Consider the following 17,623-nt stretch of genomic DNA (forward strand, 5'->3'; position numbering starts at 1 on the left):
GGCAAGAAGAGGAGGCAGAGTTGACTGTGGAGAGGACCACCACCTTCGCTCCCCCTTCCTTTGTATTTTTTTTCTTGATTCTTATTTTTCTAATCATTCCTTTAACTTTTCTCCCCGGTCACTGTCTCCCTCCCCCTCCGCTTTATGAGTCCGAGCCCATCCATATCTTTTTCGGTGATAGTTCGTTGATTATTCTGCTTTGCTCGTCTTCTCCAGCACTCCGCTCCTTGAATCCCTGCTGAAGAAGAGGAATTGTCTCCGAGTCGCGGGGAGGTGGCGCTTACTGCGCCTGTGCACGCCGGCGGGAGGTAAAAGGTGCGATTTTTCCCCTTAAAGGTTCCGCCTTTTGTTTTTTTTTTTTTGCGGAACGTTACTGTACTGCTACTGTGTATCTCTGCGGATTTTACCCCTTGGTTTCCGCGCTTTCGCTCCGGGAGTTGGATGCCTTTTTGAGCTTTTGGCGGCGCCGTCTGAGATGCGCTTGTTAAATGCTTATAGGGCAGAGAGAGGCCTTTTCGTTGCTGTGCCTCTACGCGATCTTAGATACAGATCAGGCTCGATTTGTCGCCAATAATTTCTTGGATATTCTGGTACTATCCCTTGTAGTTGGTTCATATAATTGCCTGTAAGGAAAAAAAATGGTTTCGATTTTTCTGGTGGTTTGGTGACTACTGTTACAGGAAAGAATCCGCCTTCGACATACTTCGTTTTGAAGATTTTTCACGCGTTGTGGAAGCGTGTGCAGTTTGGTTAGGCTAAAGAAGATCTGGTAGCCTTATAAGGAGATAATAAGGTGGAGGAAGACTATTTGCGACTGGATCTGCTCACTTCTTTGAGGAACTTGTCCCATTTAACACCTGGAGCTTATAGTTTTTGTTCTATTTATTCGAATCCTCGTTCTTTCCTGATCGAAAGGCTTAATTAAGATCTAGTCGCGTAAGCTGCCAAAAAAAATTATTAAAGTTTTTCTCGCCCCCCCAAAAAATATCGATGCTTCCTTTTCTTTGTCTCGGATTAATGGTTCCTTTGTTCGCTGGAGATTTATTTATTTTAGCTTCCATATTGGGCAAACAGAATATTTCTGGTGCTTCAGTTTGATTCATCTAAAATAGCAGTTAAGTGTTGCTTCTTTTAAGATTTAGATTTGGATTAATCTGGTTTTGATGATGCTTGTTTTGTCTTCCATTTCTTCATTTATTAGAGTTCTATTATTGAGGTGGATATGTTGCTTCTGTAAATTTAGAAAGAAACTAATTTATTTATTTTTTGTTCAGGTTTGATAAAGGAACATTATTATACAACCTGCATTTGTTTGTATTATCATTTCAGATGCCTTGATTTCATTTGGCTGGACACTTAGTCTGAGTGTTAAATAATCATATAGCTGTTCTCTAGGAATGTATATTCTGTAAAACTATTCACATCGACACTTAGTTCCTCATGATCTTTTAATGGTTTTCTCCTGAATATGATTTTAAAAAGTTTCAGGTTGCCTGATGTTCAATAACAAGTAAACTATAGTTCTTGAACCACCAAGTGATTCCTTCTCCAATTGTACAAAAATGGTACAAAAATCACTATGGTCTGACTTAAATTTCCCTGCTTTAAAGTCTTCTATATAGTTTTTGTCCATATTAAGTCGATGTTGCCTCCTTTAAACATTCTGCAATCCACAACTCAAAGATTTCTGCTTCTATTGCGAGTCTGTCTTCTTTCCATGCACTTCCTCTTACACTTCCTTCTTTCTTGTCATTCACTAAGTGCAACTTTTTGGCTGGAGCTTTATACAATTCCACATTCATTATTTATAATTTGCTTGGAATATCTTGTGTTTGATTTTTATGTTGGATTTACAATTTTGAATGAGAAAATTTGGATAGATCATATGGATGGATTTCTTAGCAATTCAGAAGATTAACAGCAATCGGTGTTTATGCAACATCATGCTTGTTCTTTTTAGACACAACCTGATTTATTCTCAAGCTTCTTTTTCCACTACAGGTGGGAACAGCGTACGCTCTATACTAATATATAAGTCTGATCTCTTTGCATCTTGTAATTATGGGAGGCATATTAGTTGAAGAAATGGCCTATCCTTGTGGCCCAAATTATGCACAAATTTTCCCCTCCAATAATGAGAAGAGTATCGGTTATGGTAGCTTCCTTCAGCCATCGATGGGTGATTGCATGATGGGAGAAGGAGACCTCGTTGAGAATCTACCAGAAAAATTTGCTGAGGCCGGTGATGAGGAGAGTGATGAGGATATAGACATAGAAGAGCTTGAGCGGCGTATGTGGAGGGACCGTATGCGGTTAAAGCGCTTAAAGGAGCAGCAATATTGCAAAACTAAGGATCTTGGTGATGCAGCGAAGCAATTCCAATCCCAAGAACAGGCTCGTCGGAAGAAGATGTCTCGGGCACAGGATGGAATTCTCAAGTACATGCTGAAAATGATGGAGGTTTGCAAGGCTCAGGGCTTTGTCTATGGAATAATTCCTGAGAAAGGCAAGCCGGTTAGTGGTGCTTCTGATAATCTGAGGGGTTGGTGGAAAGAAAATCAGGTTTGATCGCAACGGACCAGATGCTATAGACAAGTACCAGGTTGAGAATGGTGTCCCTGTTTCCAGCAGTGATTCGAACGCTGGAGCTGTCAGCACTCATTCGTTGCAGGAACTTCAAGACACAACATTGGGTTCTCTACTGTCAGCTCTAATGCAGCACTGTGATCCACCACAGAGACGGTTTCCTCTTGAAAAAGGAATCCCGCCGCCGTGGTGGCCTACTGGGAGGGAGGAGTGGTGGGCTCAGTTAGGCATTCCAAATGAACAAGGGCCACCCCCTTACAAGAAGCCACATGATCTTAAAAAGGCTTGGAAGGTTAGTGTCTTGACGGCAGTGATCAAGCACATGTCTCCGGATATTGAGAAGATCCGCAGGCTTGTGAGGCAGTCCAAATGCCTGCAAGACAAGATGACTGCCAAGGAGAGTGCGACATGGCTTGTAGTCCTTAAGAAGGAAGAGGAAACATATATCAAGCTGCATCCAGATGCTCGTGCACCCCCATCAGCAGTGGCTGGTATCGCTGGAGCATTCTCCTTCAACAGAAGCAGCAGTGAGTATGATGTGGAAGGTATTGGGGAAGGCAAAAGCGAGGATATGGACTATAAGTTGGTTGTCGAGAGTAACTCTTTCAAACTAGGAGCTAGTGCAGCTAATGCAAAGTTTGTTATACCTGCTCCGATGAAGGAAGAAGCTGAAATGGAGTCACTTCAGAAGAGAACTCCTGTGGAGCATGAACTTGATGTGAACCAGAGGATCTTCACTTGCGAAAATGTGGTATGCCCACACAATGATGTCTGCCATGGATTTCTCGATAGAAATTCTAGAAATACTCACCAATACTTCTGTAAGTATCAAAACACTCTTACTCCTGGTGTTGGGATGACAAACAACAGCCTTCAGGCAACTGAGAACAAACCTCCAGTTTTTTCTTTGCCAGCGAGTACTCAGCCAAATCCTATTGCAATTGTATCGAGTGAGAATCCAATTGACATATCTGACTTGGGTATTCCTACTGATGGTCAAAAATCAATCGATGAGTTAATGAACTTCTATGCAACCAATATTACTGGTAGCAAGAACTTGAACTTGGGAGGTTTGACCATGTTTCAAGGCTCGAACAACATTCATCCTCAACATAAAATGGAATACAACTTATTTGAACAGGGTCGGGGAATTGGTGCGGAACTTTTTGAAGAAGTTGGTAGCCTGGTGGAACAAACTCAGTATGTGGAGGAAAGCATAGTGCAATTTCAGCAGGAACTTAATGGCGGCATCAGACTCAGATCTGGCCTCAATGCGCCTGGAATCAGTTACTCTGGTGCTATGCATGGGGGCATGGAGGATTCCTTGCAAAAGCAAGACCAATTCAATTGGTTCTGTTGAAATAAATGTAGGAACCTAGTCAGACGATGAATGATATGATCGTCTCGATCGAAGCCTGAGTATGAAGAACCTTTGAAGTTTGCTTAAGGTGATCTCCCTGTATTTAGATATATGCATCTTTCCTTGTAATATGCTGAACAAAATATTAGATTGTCGAGTATGTTCCACTCCCATGTAGTTTCTTGTAAGAAACCTCAGGGTGAAGCATTGCTTAAGACTCCATTAGGACTATAATTAATGGTGTTTGTATCTGCTTTGCCTAGTACTGATTGATAGTTTAATTGGCTTTTATAACTATCTGGTGTTTGAATGCACAGTTGCATGTTATTCGCAATTCGGTGCTATTTCTTTCTCAATTATTGGTGTTTCAGTATTGTTCATCTGTTATTGTCTAGGACCTAGTTATCTTTCTGTCCAAACTAGGGTCTCAAATCATTGATGTGAATAAAGCACATAAAGTTGCTCTGAAATTGACTTGAGCTGTAGATTCTGGGGAACTTTGCAGCCTATTTTGACTTTAACATGCATGAAAACCTCAATCTCTCATGTCCTTTTGTCCACAGACGTATATGATTCATACTCTCTGCCTGAAGGCTAAAATGCCTTTCACTTTCTGACACTTGATGCCATTGAAGGGTCAAGATGGGGTTGAAACGACAGTATTAGAATCAACAACCTTTTCTTGGTTTAAAAGTATTCTATTTAGTTTTGTAGACAATTATTGGAGGAAATTTTCCTTTTTCCTTTTTTTTTTCTCAAATCAGTAAAATTTATTTGAATTAAACAGTTCGTTTTCGATAAGTCATTTTAATTTAGAAAAAAAATCATCCGACTTTTTAACTTTCTTGATCTAAAGTATTCAAAAATCAAAAGATAGTAAACCTTGAAACTGGAAAAGATTGCAAGAGTTCGAAAAACCCACAAAACATTTTGACAATGCACAAATGAAGAACAATAACTAGTACAGAAATCAAGGAGCGAATGGGATAATAACAATCCCTTCATTCAACTGCCATGACTGTTTCTTCATCGTCAACTGTCAAGAACTAAATGCCCCTCTTTATGGTATTCAATTAAAATTTTCTCATATTTTGCAACTCATATTCATCCCTAATGTATGTGTGTATATATATATATATCCATCTATATATTTGTTCAATAGTAAATGAATATAGTAAACAATAGACAACTTGATTCATTAATACGAATAGAATTTGTAAATAACATTTGTAACAGAGATAAATATGTATATCAGCTTTGAGCCAACGTAGAAGAATATAATTTTTATTTAAAAAATATACAGTAGACTAATTTGCAAATCTATATATTAAGATTTAAAATACCCAAAACAACTAATATTAGACATAAAAAAATGGTACGAGTTGATTACCAAATCAATTATCGATACCTTTTGTGCACTTTTTAGGATGATTTTGAAATGCTAAGCGTGTGATTTAGTAAAAAACAAAGTTTGAAAGAACAATAGAAGATCCATCGTGTAAACAACAATGCAAAAACGATAGAACATTAGAAGGGCTCTGAATGGAGGAAGCATAGATAACCCTCCTTACGGATTACTCATCATCAACATGATCGATACACACGTCTACAGGCCTCTGAAACCAAAAACAAAAACACAGCCTGCACAGATACCTAACTTAAAAAAGCACCATCTATTTACAAGGTGTGTAATGGATCATGAGATAGGCATACAAACAACAGCTTCATCTCGCAGCCATCGCCAAAGTCTTGTTCTCAGTTTCCCGAGTGAGTAGAGGCACAGGGAGAGTTGTCGGAGCTATCTCTGCAATTTCTTTAGGGAAAAGAACAGGCTTCTTAGGGTAGTCAAAGGTGAGATCTTTGTTCGCGGCCAAAGCCAAGAGTTCTTCCTCCTCCAGCCCCCTGGCTGGCCCAAGGCTACACCTGTCTGTGATGTGCTTGGACAAAGCATCTTTGAACTTCTTAATCTATTTAAACCAGGAAAAAAAGGAGGTTTACGACATGCCATCGGACACCATATTCTTCCAAAACAACAGGAAGGAAGGAAAGGTTTCATTGCTAGGCCCTTACAGTTGCATTGGTGCAGCTGAAGCTACAGAGGCGCCCTTGCGCTCCTCTGTAGAATCTAAAGAAGGGGAGTACATGGACGTGCAAGCTGTAACACATAGACTTGTGTTGCTCATAGTTTATTTGGAGGAATAAGACATCAGGATTCAACTCAGCTATCTGACAAATCTGCAAACAAACAAGATGATCGATGAGAAATTCATGTGAATGATTACTCTCTCGTAAAACTATGGGAATTTCTTTAGATGAAATAGAATACCTTTGGATGGAGGGCTCTACAGCCTCCACAACCAGGAGAAAAGAAATCCACGACAACAAGCTGATCGCCGGCGTTCAGTAAAGAATAGGCGAGATCCTCGGCCGACTCTATCTCCTTCATGTTGGGTTGGAGCCCCTTCTCCCACCAATTCACGGCCTTCTTGAAAGAAAGAGTCATCTGCAATCCAGGAAAAAAGACCCTCTTTTACTTCATCAAATAGTCGTGATTTTTCAAGGCTGAGAATTGCTACCAGAACGGGAAACAAGAATAATCTCCACCAAAGACGCCAAAGGCGAAACCTTTATGCAAGAGAAACACAAAAATGGAAGATTTGACCGGATTTGCTCACCTTTGTCGAGCCAGAAGTACCGAGGTGCCCCTTCGAGGGCATCCCTCTCGGCGACCCGGCGACCAGCCTCCCTCCTTGGAACATGCCGTCCCTAGAAGACGACCAGGGTTCAAATCTAAGAGAAGAAGATCGACGCAGGACCGCAGGCGGAGGTCGAGAAGAACGGATGCCGCGAGGCGAGACGAGGTCCCTTTGAACCGACGAAGCTGCCACCGCCGCCACCATACCGCCAAAGATCGTATTTTCTCCGCTTCCCCTTCGAGATCAAAGCACTGCGGAACCGCCGACCGAGGAGAGTTTTCGGAGCTCGACTGGGAGGGATCGGATAGAGGAAAGGAGAGGAGAAGGAGAGATGGGAAACGAGGAGACACAAAAGCACGTCGTCATCACGCTCCGCTAGAAATAGGATAACGGTTCCACGCCGTTTTTTAACGGCCGTTTCGTTGACTTCTAGGCCGTTTTTGGATCTCGACCGTCCACGTCGTCGATATCTTATACGGATCGCGCGCTGGTAGCCACGTGGTTGTTAAAGACTCCGGCACGCTTCCACTCGGCATCCACTAGATTTTTGGATAAGAAGCAAACGGAGGAGAAGATTGGACTGCGTAAATTCTCTACCCAATATGATACCACGATCCTCATGGTAGGTCAGCTGTCCGCACTAACACTGGGTGGACAATGGGTTGAATTTTGTGGTATGTAACTATTAATGTGGCCCTCAGATTTTTGGACATTGATACGACAAATAAATTCTTATCCAATAAATTTACTAAATACAAACATTATCCATATTAATTTAATTAAACTAAGACAAAATGACATGGATAATAGAATTAGATAAGGATAACAAATTGGGTAATAAATCATGATATATTTTGGTCAATGTTATTTATTACAATCATGTCTTCATATGGTCAAAAAATTTTTGCCAACAATAAGTTAAGTACAAAAGCTACATTAACCCATTAAAGTTTTTGGTGAATGAAGAACTTAACCAAATTAGTATCAATGAATTGCACGCATGTTGGTATGTAATAGTTTTGACTGAATGAATTATGAATTGATGAAGAATATATAATAGTTTTGACTAAATAAGTGCATTGACTTAGATTACTTGAATTTTAAAATTAGCTCATTTTTAAAAAATCTTTCCTATGTCATCTAGAGTAGTTATATGTCGTTAGATTTGTTATTTGAATTTTATTATTTGAGTTTTAACAGTGCATATAATAATTTTAATTAAAATTACTATATAAAATTAAATTGTCTAAATCTCAAAGTGGACTGATTTATTGTATTCTTTAATAATTCTAAAATGGTCTCTATACGTTACTAATTCTATTGGTTGAGTTGTGTCCGAAGTTATGTATAGCTTCAACTAACATTATTATATGATTTTATACCTATTAAATTTCATAGATAATTATTTTTATATTATTTAAAATTTCTATGCAATATATATATATATTCATATAGCAATTAATATATGAATGCTAGAAGACTCCCTTAAATGATTTAAAGCATCTTGAACTCCCACGGTGGATGACATATCAAACCCAACGAGAGCTCTCGCTCTTTTTTATTTTTGTATTTAAAAAAAATAAAATTATTTTATAATTTGATAATGATATTTTTTTTTAAAAAAAATGAGTGAAATCCAAAAAAAATATTAGCGGAGAGATAAATAAAATTTTTTATTTTTGATATGATATTGTAGGAGCTACAGACACCTTAAACAATTTGAATGCCCTTAGTTTTTTTTTTGTTGCTTGTTCTATTTTGTAAAACCATATAACATTTTATAAACTCTACCAATTTTTTTTTGCCAAACCTTTTTATATCTAAAGTTTGTGGTCTATGGCATTAAATTAATTATGTGTTTTTCCTTTAATGGTCTTTTAATCTTAATAATAAATCATGAAAGATTAATTTATACCCAACATTAAAAAGTAATAAGAGAAAAAGTAGCAGAAACTTTATTTAGGGGATAAACTTTATTTACGTATTGATGATAATAATCATTTTTGACATATTATTTTAATTATCTCGTATATTTAAATTGTCATTCTTATCCTATTAACGAGTAAAGGTTAATTTGAAGCATCATTGTAATTTTCTACATTTAGAGTATTATTTCATTTGAATTTTATCTTATGGAATCCAAAAAAACATCAATCGGATATTAAAAGAGGAGTTGAAGTTGAAGTTCACCATAGCAAGGAACACGGTCTGACTATGTCTCTTGACATAGACTGGCTGTGTCTTTTGACATTGGTTGCTCAACTTTGAAACTTATTTGGAAGCCCATCCAGAAGTTGACACGACTTGGCCATGCGGCTTTTAAGCATGACTGTGATGCAGGAGAGTTAAATGGGGAGTATACAAGCTTCATTTGGGATCTAGGTTAGGAGATCCCTTATTCAATTTCGAGTCAGATTTGAATGCAAGGGTTCTTTTTCCTCCTCTTCTTCAGCTCCATCCAAGCCTCATCCGATTTAGGAGAACACTTCCATCTCCACCTTCATCTTCCGCGCCCATCATCATCCACAAACACTCATCTAGGTTAGGAGAGTCACTTCCATCTCCATCCCACATCCGCCTCCATTGATGAGCTCGATGGGGTTAGGAGAAGCTCCTCTTTGTCCATAAGCTTTGTGGTATTGAAGTTTGGTCCATCTTGCATCAAGTACTCATCCGGTTTAAGAGAGGTGCTCCCATCTTTATTGTCAAAATCTAGCATCAATAAGTACTCATCCGGGTTAGAAGAGAGCGCTTCCACATTTGTCCACAAGTTTTGTTGTATCGAAGCTTAGTTCACTCCAACCATCCATCCATTGATTCCCACTTTATCATTAGGGATTAGATTAATTTAGTTTTATATTTATCATGTATTTGTTCAAATGCCTCTTACACTTTATTTGTTTTATTTATTTTTGTTAACGTATTTCAATATCTCTAATTACTTGTATGCTTGTTTCGTTTAATGATTTAAGTTCTTGTCATTTATTTGAATGCAATTAACTTAGATTATATTAGATTTTATTGAATGTTTTACCGACATTGTCTTTAATTCTTTGCAATCACAGTTAGCTAGCTAGGTTAATTTTTATTATTTACACGGATTAATTTTTATTATTTACATTGCTTTTCAACTAGTAGCCTTGTAATTCAACCCAAACCCTCAATTACAATATTAAAAACATCTAAAACAATAATATTTAATTTTAAGATCTATTATCCATCCATTACAATTTTTTTTGTGAAAAACAATCCATATTATTTTCTATCTATATTAGTATAGAAGAGTTTGATAATTTATTTAATACTGTAATACGACAAAATGATATACATATAGGTTAAAAAAAAGTCTTTTGAAAAATAAATACACTTTCTTATAAATATAAAAGCGAAGTATCATTTTTAAATAAATTGCCCTATTATTAATCTGGTCAATAAACTATATATAAAAAATAAAATATTTCTTTCCCCAGTGAAATACTTTGTGTCAGTTTATTCGGAGTGGAAGCGTCCTATCCATATTTTCATTGATGCAATTAATGGCAGACGCAGATAATTTCTATGCAAGTGTTTGTTACTAATAAATCTGTGAGATCGATTCTCAACTATGATCTATGGAAATACTCCGATAGATGCTACTGTATCTATCCCCTTCTAGAAAATATTAACTTTTTGCTAACTAATGATACAATTAATCTGGTCAGGAACGACACTAAAAAGTGCCAGAAGCAAACCAATGAATATCAAAGAACAAAGACCACTCTGTTCTTCCACCGATCTCAAAATGAAGGCATAGTCCATTTAAAATATGGAGAAAACACCGAGGGGATGTAGTAATCTTGGCTCGACACATCGATTGATTCGGTTCCGGCGAACAGACTCTGCAAATCGTCGAGGTTGAAGTCTGTGATCCAGTCGCTCTCTTCTTTGTGCTTGTCGTCGTTCATGGGCTGATCGGGATGAAGTCCGCTGTAGAATCCACCTCGTTGGATTAGCTCGTCGAAATCAGCAGGATTTCCTTCGTGGTCGATGTCGGATTCCGGCGTACGTAGGCTGTCGGAGATGGTCTCCGGCGACTCCGCCGCCTCTGTTTTCACTGGCGTCTTCTTCTTCGTTTTCTCCCAGTTGTTCTTCTTGTTGTACAACCGGCACAGAACCCAGTCGTCCAACTGCAACCGATTTTCGATTTCTAAGCAACAAATCGAATCAAAATCTGATTTTTAAGAACGAGATTGTCATCGAACTTACTCTCAAGGTGCCTTTCTTGTTCGGCGCCGAGCGATTCGGGTTCGCGAGCCGGTACTCGTGCATGATCCAATCAGTTTTGACGCCTCTCGACGGCTTGCCGTGGTAGAACACCAGCGCCTTCTTGATCGCGGCAGGCCGGCCGGTCTCCGGCGCGACCACCGGCTTGTCGGCGCCAGTCGCCTTCCAGTACCCGCTCCCGGCCGCCCGATTCGGCCGCAACCCGTTCGGGTACTTCCGGTCCCTCGGCGTGAAGAAGTACCACTCCCGCTGCCCGAACAACGCCTTCTCTGCTCATCCAATCACCGCCATGATCAACACCAACCACTTCGGCGATCCAAACCGAAGAATTCAGCATCAAAATCGAGTTTTTCCAATTACCTGGAAGGTCCCACGGGTCGTACTTGTAGAGGTCGACCTCGGCGATGATCGGAGCCGGCAGGCGCTGGCACGCCGCCTTCCGGCAGAGGTAGTGAACGACGAGCTCCTCGTCGGTGGGGTGGAAGCGGAACCCCGGCGGAAGGTTGAGCTCCGCCTCCGCGTCTCTCCTCCTCTCAATAACTCCCATTCGATCTCCTCTAATCTCACACCTTCAACTGAGAGCAGCAGAGAAGAAGGCGAATATAAAGAAGCAGCGGCGACGCGACAGCTAGAATACGAACAAATCCTGTGGTGGCGTCTGGAACGTGGAAGTTGAGGTCCGACGACAGGACACGCGGTGAGGCGTCAGGAAGCTTCGACAAGGAAGGCGACGGCGAAGGCCGAGTGGGGGTCACTAGACCGGTGAAAAGGCGGCTCGTCGGAGACCGCGGTCGGATTCGGTGGACGTGTCACTGTCGGGTGACGTCACTGAGTACATAATCCAGGATGGACCAATGACAACACGTGGGTACCTTTCATCTGGAAGATTCCCGTCGTGCTGGCTCTCTAGAATCCTCGCGGGGCGAACGCGGGCTCAATTTGGCTTGGTCTGTGTCGGCCGGTTCGATATGAACATATATATTTTCCATTAACATATTTAATCGACAGTTCAATTTACCACCTTTGTAATATAATAGATTCTAAAGGGCAAAATAGAATCTTTGTATTGCATTTACAAACATGAAAGGGATCTTGATCTGACGGCTGAAATTGCCATCCTCTATCTTGAGCGAGATGCGGTCAACGCTGACTTTTGCTTTACTATATTTAACAATTTCAGATCAAACACCAGAAGACGATAACAAGGCGGAGCGCGAAGCTCGGAAACAACGAGCGTACCGGAGCTCCCCTCGGACTCGAACGGTCGCTCTTCCTCGTCGTCCTCCAAAGCCGCCTCTTCCCTTCCCCTCGCTTCACCTATAAACACATTCCTTCCTCTTGTTCTCTTCGAACGACACAACGCGCTCACACAACAAATGAAGATGTGTCGCCGGCGCTCCTAGTCGCTTGTATTTGTCTTCTCGGCCTCTTCTCCCAGGCGGTTCAAGCCGAGGACCCTTATCTATTCTTCACGTGGAAGGTCAGCTACGGCACCATGTCTCCTCTCGGCGTCCCACAGCAGGTCATCCTCATCAACGACCAGTTCCCCGGCCCCAACATCAATTCCACCACCAACAACAACATCGTCATCAACGTCTTCAATAACATCGACGAGCCCCTCCTCTTCACATGGTCGATTTGATAGTTTAACCATATTTCTAATTCATTAAGATCGATCGATGTATTCATGAGTTTGTTCTGTTTGATGGATCAGGAATGGCATCCAGCATAGGAAGAATTCATGGCAAGATGGCATGCCGGGCACCAAATGTCCCATCCTTCCCGGCACGAACTATACCTATCACTTTCAGATGAAGGACCAAATCGGGAGCTTCTTTTACTTCCTGTCCACCGGCATGCAGCGTGCCGTCGGCGGCTTCGGCGGCATCCGCGTCAACAGCCGCCTCCTCATCCCCGTCCCCTTCGATGACCCCGCCGACGACTACACTGTCCTCATCGGCGACTGGTACACCAAGAGCCACAAGGTGCTTGCCACCACCCTCGACGCCGGCCAGAACATCGGCAACCCCAACGGCGTCCTCATCAACGGTAAGACAGGAAAGGACGCCTCCGGCAAGGACGACCCACCGATGTTCATCATGGAGGCCGGCAAGACGTACCGGTACCGCATCTGCAACGTGGGGCTCAAGCTGGCGCTCAACTTCCGGATCCAGGGCCATGTCATGAAGCTGGTGGAGATGGACGGGTCGCACACGGTGCAGAACGTGTACGAGTCCCTCGACGTTCACGTCGGCCAGTGCCTCTCTGTTCTCGTCACCGCCGACCAACCACCACGAGACTACTACATGGCCACCTCCGCCCGCTTCACCAAGTACTCCAGAAACGCCACTGGTATCATCCGCTACGCCGGCTCCACCACCCCACCGTCAGCGGATCTGCCTCCTGCACCCGTCGGATGGGCCTGGTCTCTCAATCAGTGGCGTTCATTCCGGTGGAACCTCACCGCCAGCGCCGCCCGCCCCAACCCCCAGGGCTCCTACCACTACGGCGGCATTAACATCACGCGCACCATCAAGCTTCTCAGCTCCGTCGGGCTAGTCGACGGCAAGCGCCGCTACGCCCTCAACGGCGTTTCGCACAAGGATAACCCCACCACTCCTCTCAAGCTCGCCGAGTACTTCGGCATCGCCGATAAGGTGTTCCAGTACAATATCATCTCCGACGATCCGGCGCCGGAGACGATTAACTCCATCAAGATCGCGGCCAACGTCGTCAATGCCACTTTCAGAGACTACATTGAGATCATCCTCGAGAATCCGGAAAGGAGCATTCAGTGCTACCATTTGGATGGCTACTCCTTCTTCCCCCTCGGGTAATTGACTAAATGATCGGTAAATCTCTGCAAAATTTGATTTTTCGGATCTAATGACTCTGTTTTTTTTTGTTTTTTGGTGCTCTGCCACAGGATGGGGCACGGTAAGTGGTCGCCATCGGGCCGGAGTACGTACAACCTTCTTGACACGGTGAGCCGGCACACGATTCAGGTGTACCCGAGGTCATGGACGGCGATCGCCCTGACGTTCGACAACGCCGGGATGTGGAACATTCGGTCGGAAATGTGGGAGAGGCACTACCTCGGGCAGCAGCTCTACTTCAGCGTGCTGTCTCCGGCGAGGTCGCTGAGGGATGAGTACAACATGCCGGACACCGAGATGCTCTGCGGTGCTGTGGTCGGATTGCCCACGCCGCCACCGTATACCTAATCGCGACGTCCCTAAGTGGTGTGCGCATGCATGATTGATAAAATATGGAAGACGGAGCAAGGAATTTAAAAGGGAGATTGATTTTGGACGACAAGAGTACTACGATACTTGCTGTTGTGAACCATGATGCATGCAATTATGATTTTCATTTCTTTTCAATTTGCTCAATATAATTAATTATTCTTTGTTTTTGAGTCAATTGTTTCATGTAATTCTTTGATGCAATATTTGAACGTTTAATGTGGAAATAAAACTTGATCCATGCATATATACATGAAGTGCTGAAGTGTATTTTGTAAGAGAAATTAATATTATATTTTTCTAGCTGCCTCGATTTTTAAATAAATATTAGGACTAATTATAATATTTTTAATAATATATATATATATATATATAGGATGGTTAAAGACATGCATGCATGTCTAAATTTTTTCAGTTTTGTGGTTTACAACTTTCCTTCAAGGCACTTCATAAAAGTATAATTAAGTAATAATATATAGTAATTATGGCAATCATTATTGCAAACATATATCACTCATAAATAAGTTTGATTAATGATATAATCCAGGGTTTGTAGAGGTGTGTCGACTACGTACTTCCATATCCAAATCAGTTGGTACTCGAGTCGGCTTGCACTTGCTTGACCAGCAGCTTCACGCCGTGCTCTGGCTCCACGATCAACCTCATGCAAGGTGAATGGCAATACGCCGGCGAGAGGTCGAAGTCGAACCGGAGCAGGAGAAGCGAGAGGACTACCTTGAGCTCGGCCATGGCGAAGTTTTGACCGAGGCAGGTGCGCGGCCCAGCGCCGAAGGGAAGGTACGTGTGCGGGGGGCGGCAGCCGGCGGCAGTGGTGGAGGAGGAGGAGCTGCGGGCGAAGCGGTCGGGGTCGAAGCGGTGGGGGTCGGGACCCCAGATGGAGGAGTCATGGTGGAGAACGGTGACGGGCACGTAGATGTTGACGCCGGCGGGAACGCGGAGGCCGGTGAGGTCCACGTCCCTGAGCGCCTCCCGGGCCACGAACGCGCCGGGAGGGTAGAGTCTCAGCGTCTCCTGGATCACCATCGTCAACTGCAATTCAATTAATTTAATGTCAAACAGTAGATTAGAGTGATTTGTCTGGTAATATTTACTTACGATCTTCATCTTCTGAAGCGCATTCGCGTCCGGCGATCGGCCGCCGCCGCAGACCTCCACTGCCTCGGCGCGCGCCCGAGCCTGCCATTCCGGGTGCAGCGCCAGCAGCATCAGGCACCAACTGGCTGCCACCGCGGTCGTCTCGTGCCCGGCGAAGTATATGTTCTTGCAGTTGTCCACCACGAACCTATCGGAGCACTGATCCAGACTCCCGCTCGCACTGCCAAGGATGGCCTGCAGAAGGTTCCTCTGAGTCGGCCGGCGCCGCTCTTCTCCGCCGCCCTCCTCCTCCTTCTCCTCCTCCTTCACCGCTGTCAAGATCAGAGCGTTCACCTCCCTGTTCAGCCTCTGCACCTCACGCGCTCTCTTCGTCGGAATGCATCTGTCAGATTAATTCTCTCTCACATCGCTCCACCGATATCGAAATCAAATAACCTCGAAATCTAAAGATCAAACAAGCACCTTAAACCAGTGATTTCGGCAAAGAGATTCGGTCTTGCGACGGCGTTTTGCAGGGCTCTTAGTTTCTCAAAGATCTCCTTCCCTTTCGCGTAATTGCTCCCAAAACATGTCCTTGAGATCACATCTGCAGAGTAGCGTCTCAAATGCTCATCGATCTTTATTTCTGCAGTTCCTCCTGAGAGCTCAACTGTCTCTCGCCATGACGTCAGCAATGGAGTTGCAGAGTCCACCATCAAATCCACCATCCCCTGTTGTGGCCAGACAATATTATAAATGAATATACCACGAACGAGGAAATTAAAGAACTGATTCAGAACCTTGACTTTGTCGGAGAAGAACTCCGGAGCAATGATCTTTCTTTGGTGAGACCAAGACTCGCCATTGGATTTGAGAATGCCTTGGCCGAACAGAGGTTCGTGGGTCTTCTTCAAGTAACTGGCCTTTCCCAAATCTGAGGAAGAACAGAGGCTGATCTCCTTCACCGCGTCAGGGTGACTGACATGTAACGCCACCACATTGCCCATAGAATATGAAAACACCGGGCCTGCATGGTTATTGAACTTCACATCAATACTTTGTTTTTTCTTCGATTAAAAACCTACACATCCTTTTCGATGTGTCCCCAATAATCTATCTCTTCTCTTCTTCCTTCCTCATCGCCTTTCTACAAACGAAAACTACTCCGATAACGTGTCCTTTCTGTCGCTCAACTCTGAAGAGAGAAAGAAAGGCAGCGGAGCCATCATGTGTGGTCCTATTTTTGAACTACCATCGGCTTCTTCCACACAGAATTAAGAAACCTAATTGGATATGAGAAGCTAACAAAATGCCTCTCTCACTATTCGTAAGATCTTCTCTCTCTCCAGATCATCTAGGAACGAACTTCCATCTTTACATCATTTTTTAAAGGAGATATTGCTCGTGCTAGCTCTGTTCTTGGCCAAGCACGCTGTGCATGCAGGAGCAGTACTCTGTAGTTGGAGAAGAGAATGACAGAATAAAGCACGTAATGAACTAATTAATCACTTCATACCGTAAATTTCCCTCCAGCGCTCGAAGTAAGGAAACACCAGAGGAGTGTAGTCGTGCTTGATTTCGGTAGCTTCTTCCCTTCCTCGACCTCTCCTCCTCCGTTTCATCTCCGCGACGAGCCTCTTCATCTCGAGCGAGTTCCCGAAGGGGAACGAAGGAGGCGGCCCAGCCACGCCCTGCTGCCTCAGCCTCCGGCGGATTCTCTGCGGTCGGAACCAGGACCTGTAGTAGAAGTAGAAGGCCAAGCTACAAGCCCCGGCCATGCACAGGGCGAGCAAGAACTGCAGCGGATTGCTGATCTCCATCTTAATTGCTGCCTGTTACTCTCTTCTTCACTCAACGAGATGATGAAGATGATGATGATGATAATGATGATGATAATGATAAGATGGACTATGTATAGAGATAGTAGTTTCTGCATGAGAACAGGAAGAGGAGGAGGAGTCCGTCCATGTTAGATCATTGGACAAGGGGCCTATTACTTCTCTTCACAGTAAAGTTAACAGGACTATTTTGTGGTGGCTCAACTCAATTCTGCAAGTCTCTACGTCGTCCCTTACAATACAAACGTACGTCGATTAATGGAAAAGGTCCGAGCTTAATTAAAAACGTTGATTCAGTGGCTGTTCCACTTTTTGTCATCTCTTCGGGCACTTGGTGGCGATGGACCACAGCGGCAGGACCATTTCTCTAGTAACATATGCGAGGACTCCTGCAGTGGGAGGCTTTTGTCTGCTCATTTGGTCAGAATGAGCAGATTAATTAAGCTCTGATTAAGACTCGTTTTGTCAGGACGCATAGAGGAATCTTGTGGGGGGATCTTGCTGTTCCCATTAGCCATCTAATGAGACGAGCAAGTAGCA

The 17,623-nt window shown here is 43.2% G+C and overlaps 4 protein-coding genes and 1 pseudogene across 4 annotated transcripts; 2 read left to right on the forward strand and 3 right to left on the reverse strand.

Moving 5' to 3' along the window:
• The first annotated feature begins 28 nt into the window (after nt 1-28).
• LOC141823519 (protein ETHYLENE-INSENSITIVE 3-like 1a) lies at nt 29-4,273 on the forward strand (annotated as a pseudogene).
• Nucleotides 4,274-5,468: 1,195 nt separating this feature from the next.
• Nucleotides 5,469-6,985, reverse strand: LOC141825051 (thioredoxin-like 1-2, chloroplastic). Its single transcript, XM_074712423.1, has 4 exons — nt 6,622-6,985; nt 6,273-6,449; nt 6,017-6,181; nt 5,469-5,913 (listed from the first exon to the last, which is right to left on the reverse strand). The coding sequence occupies exons 1-4, from the start codon at nt 6,844-6,846 to the stop codon at nt 5,671-5,673; spliced, it is 810 nt and encodes a 269-aa protein (XP_074568524.1). The 5' UTR covers nt 6,847-6,985; the 3' UTR covers nt 5,469-5,670.
• A 3,287-nt stretch (nt 6,986-10,272) lies between these two features.
• LOC141822865 (NAC domain-containing protein 67-like) lies at nt 10,273-11,493 on the reverse strand. Its single transcript, XM_074710171.1, has 3 exons — nt 11,266-11,493; nt 10,888-11,174; nt 10,273-10,808 (listed from the first exon to the last, which is right to left on the reverse strand). Exons 1-3 carry the CDS (start codon nt 11,450-11,452, stop codon nt 10,419-10,421), a joined length of 864 nt encoding a protein of 287 aa, XP_074566272.1. The 5' UTR covers nt 11,453-11,493; the 3' UTR covers nt 10,273-10,418.
• Nucleotides 11,494-12,761: 1,268 nt separating this feature from the next.
• LOC141822864 (L-ascorbate oxidase homolog) lies at nt 12,762-14,129 on the forward strand. Its single transcript, XM_074710170.1, has 2 exons — nt 12,762-13,738; nt 13,832-14,129. Exons 1-2 carry the CDS (start codon nt 12,762-12,764, stop codon nt 14,127-14,129), a joined length of 1,275 nt encoding a protein of 424 aa, XP_074566271.1.
• A 609-nt stretch (nt 14,130-14,738) lies between these two features.
• LOC141822863 (cytochrome P450 714B3-like) lies at nt 14,739-17,065 on the reverse strand. Its single transcript, XM_074710169.1, has 5 exons — nt 16,762-17,065; nt 16,046-16,272; nt 15,729-15,976; nt 15,267-15,648; nt 14,739-15,200 (listed from the first exon to the last, which is right to left on the reverse strand). Exons 1-5 carry the CDS (start codon nt 17,063-17,065, stop codon nt 14,739-14,741), a joined length of 1,623 nt encoding a protein of 540 aa, XP_074566270.1.
• Nucleotides 17,066-17,623: the final 558 nt, after the last annotated feature.

This window comes from Curcuma longa, chromosome 3 (genome assembly GCF_044706935.1).
Source record: "Curcuma longa cultivar G26 ecotype Majalengka, Jawa Barat chromosome 3, ITB_CL_G26_1.1, whole genome shotgun sequence".
NCBI lineage: Eukaryota > Viridiplantae > Streptophyta > Magnoliopsida > Zingiberales > Zingiberaceae > Curcuma > Curcuma longa.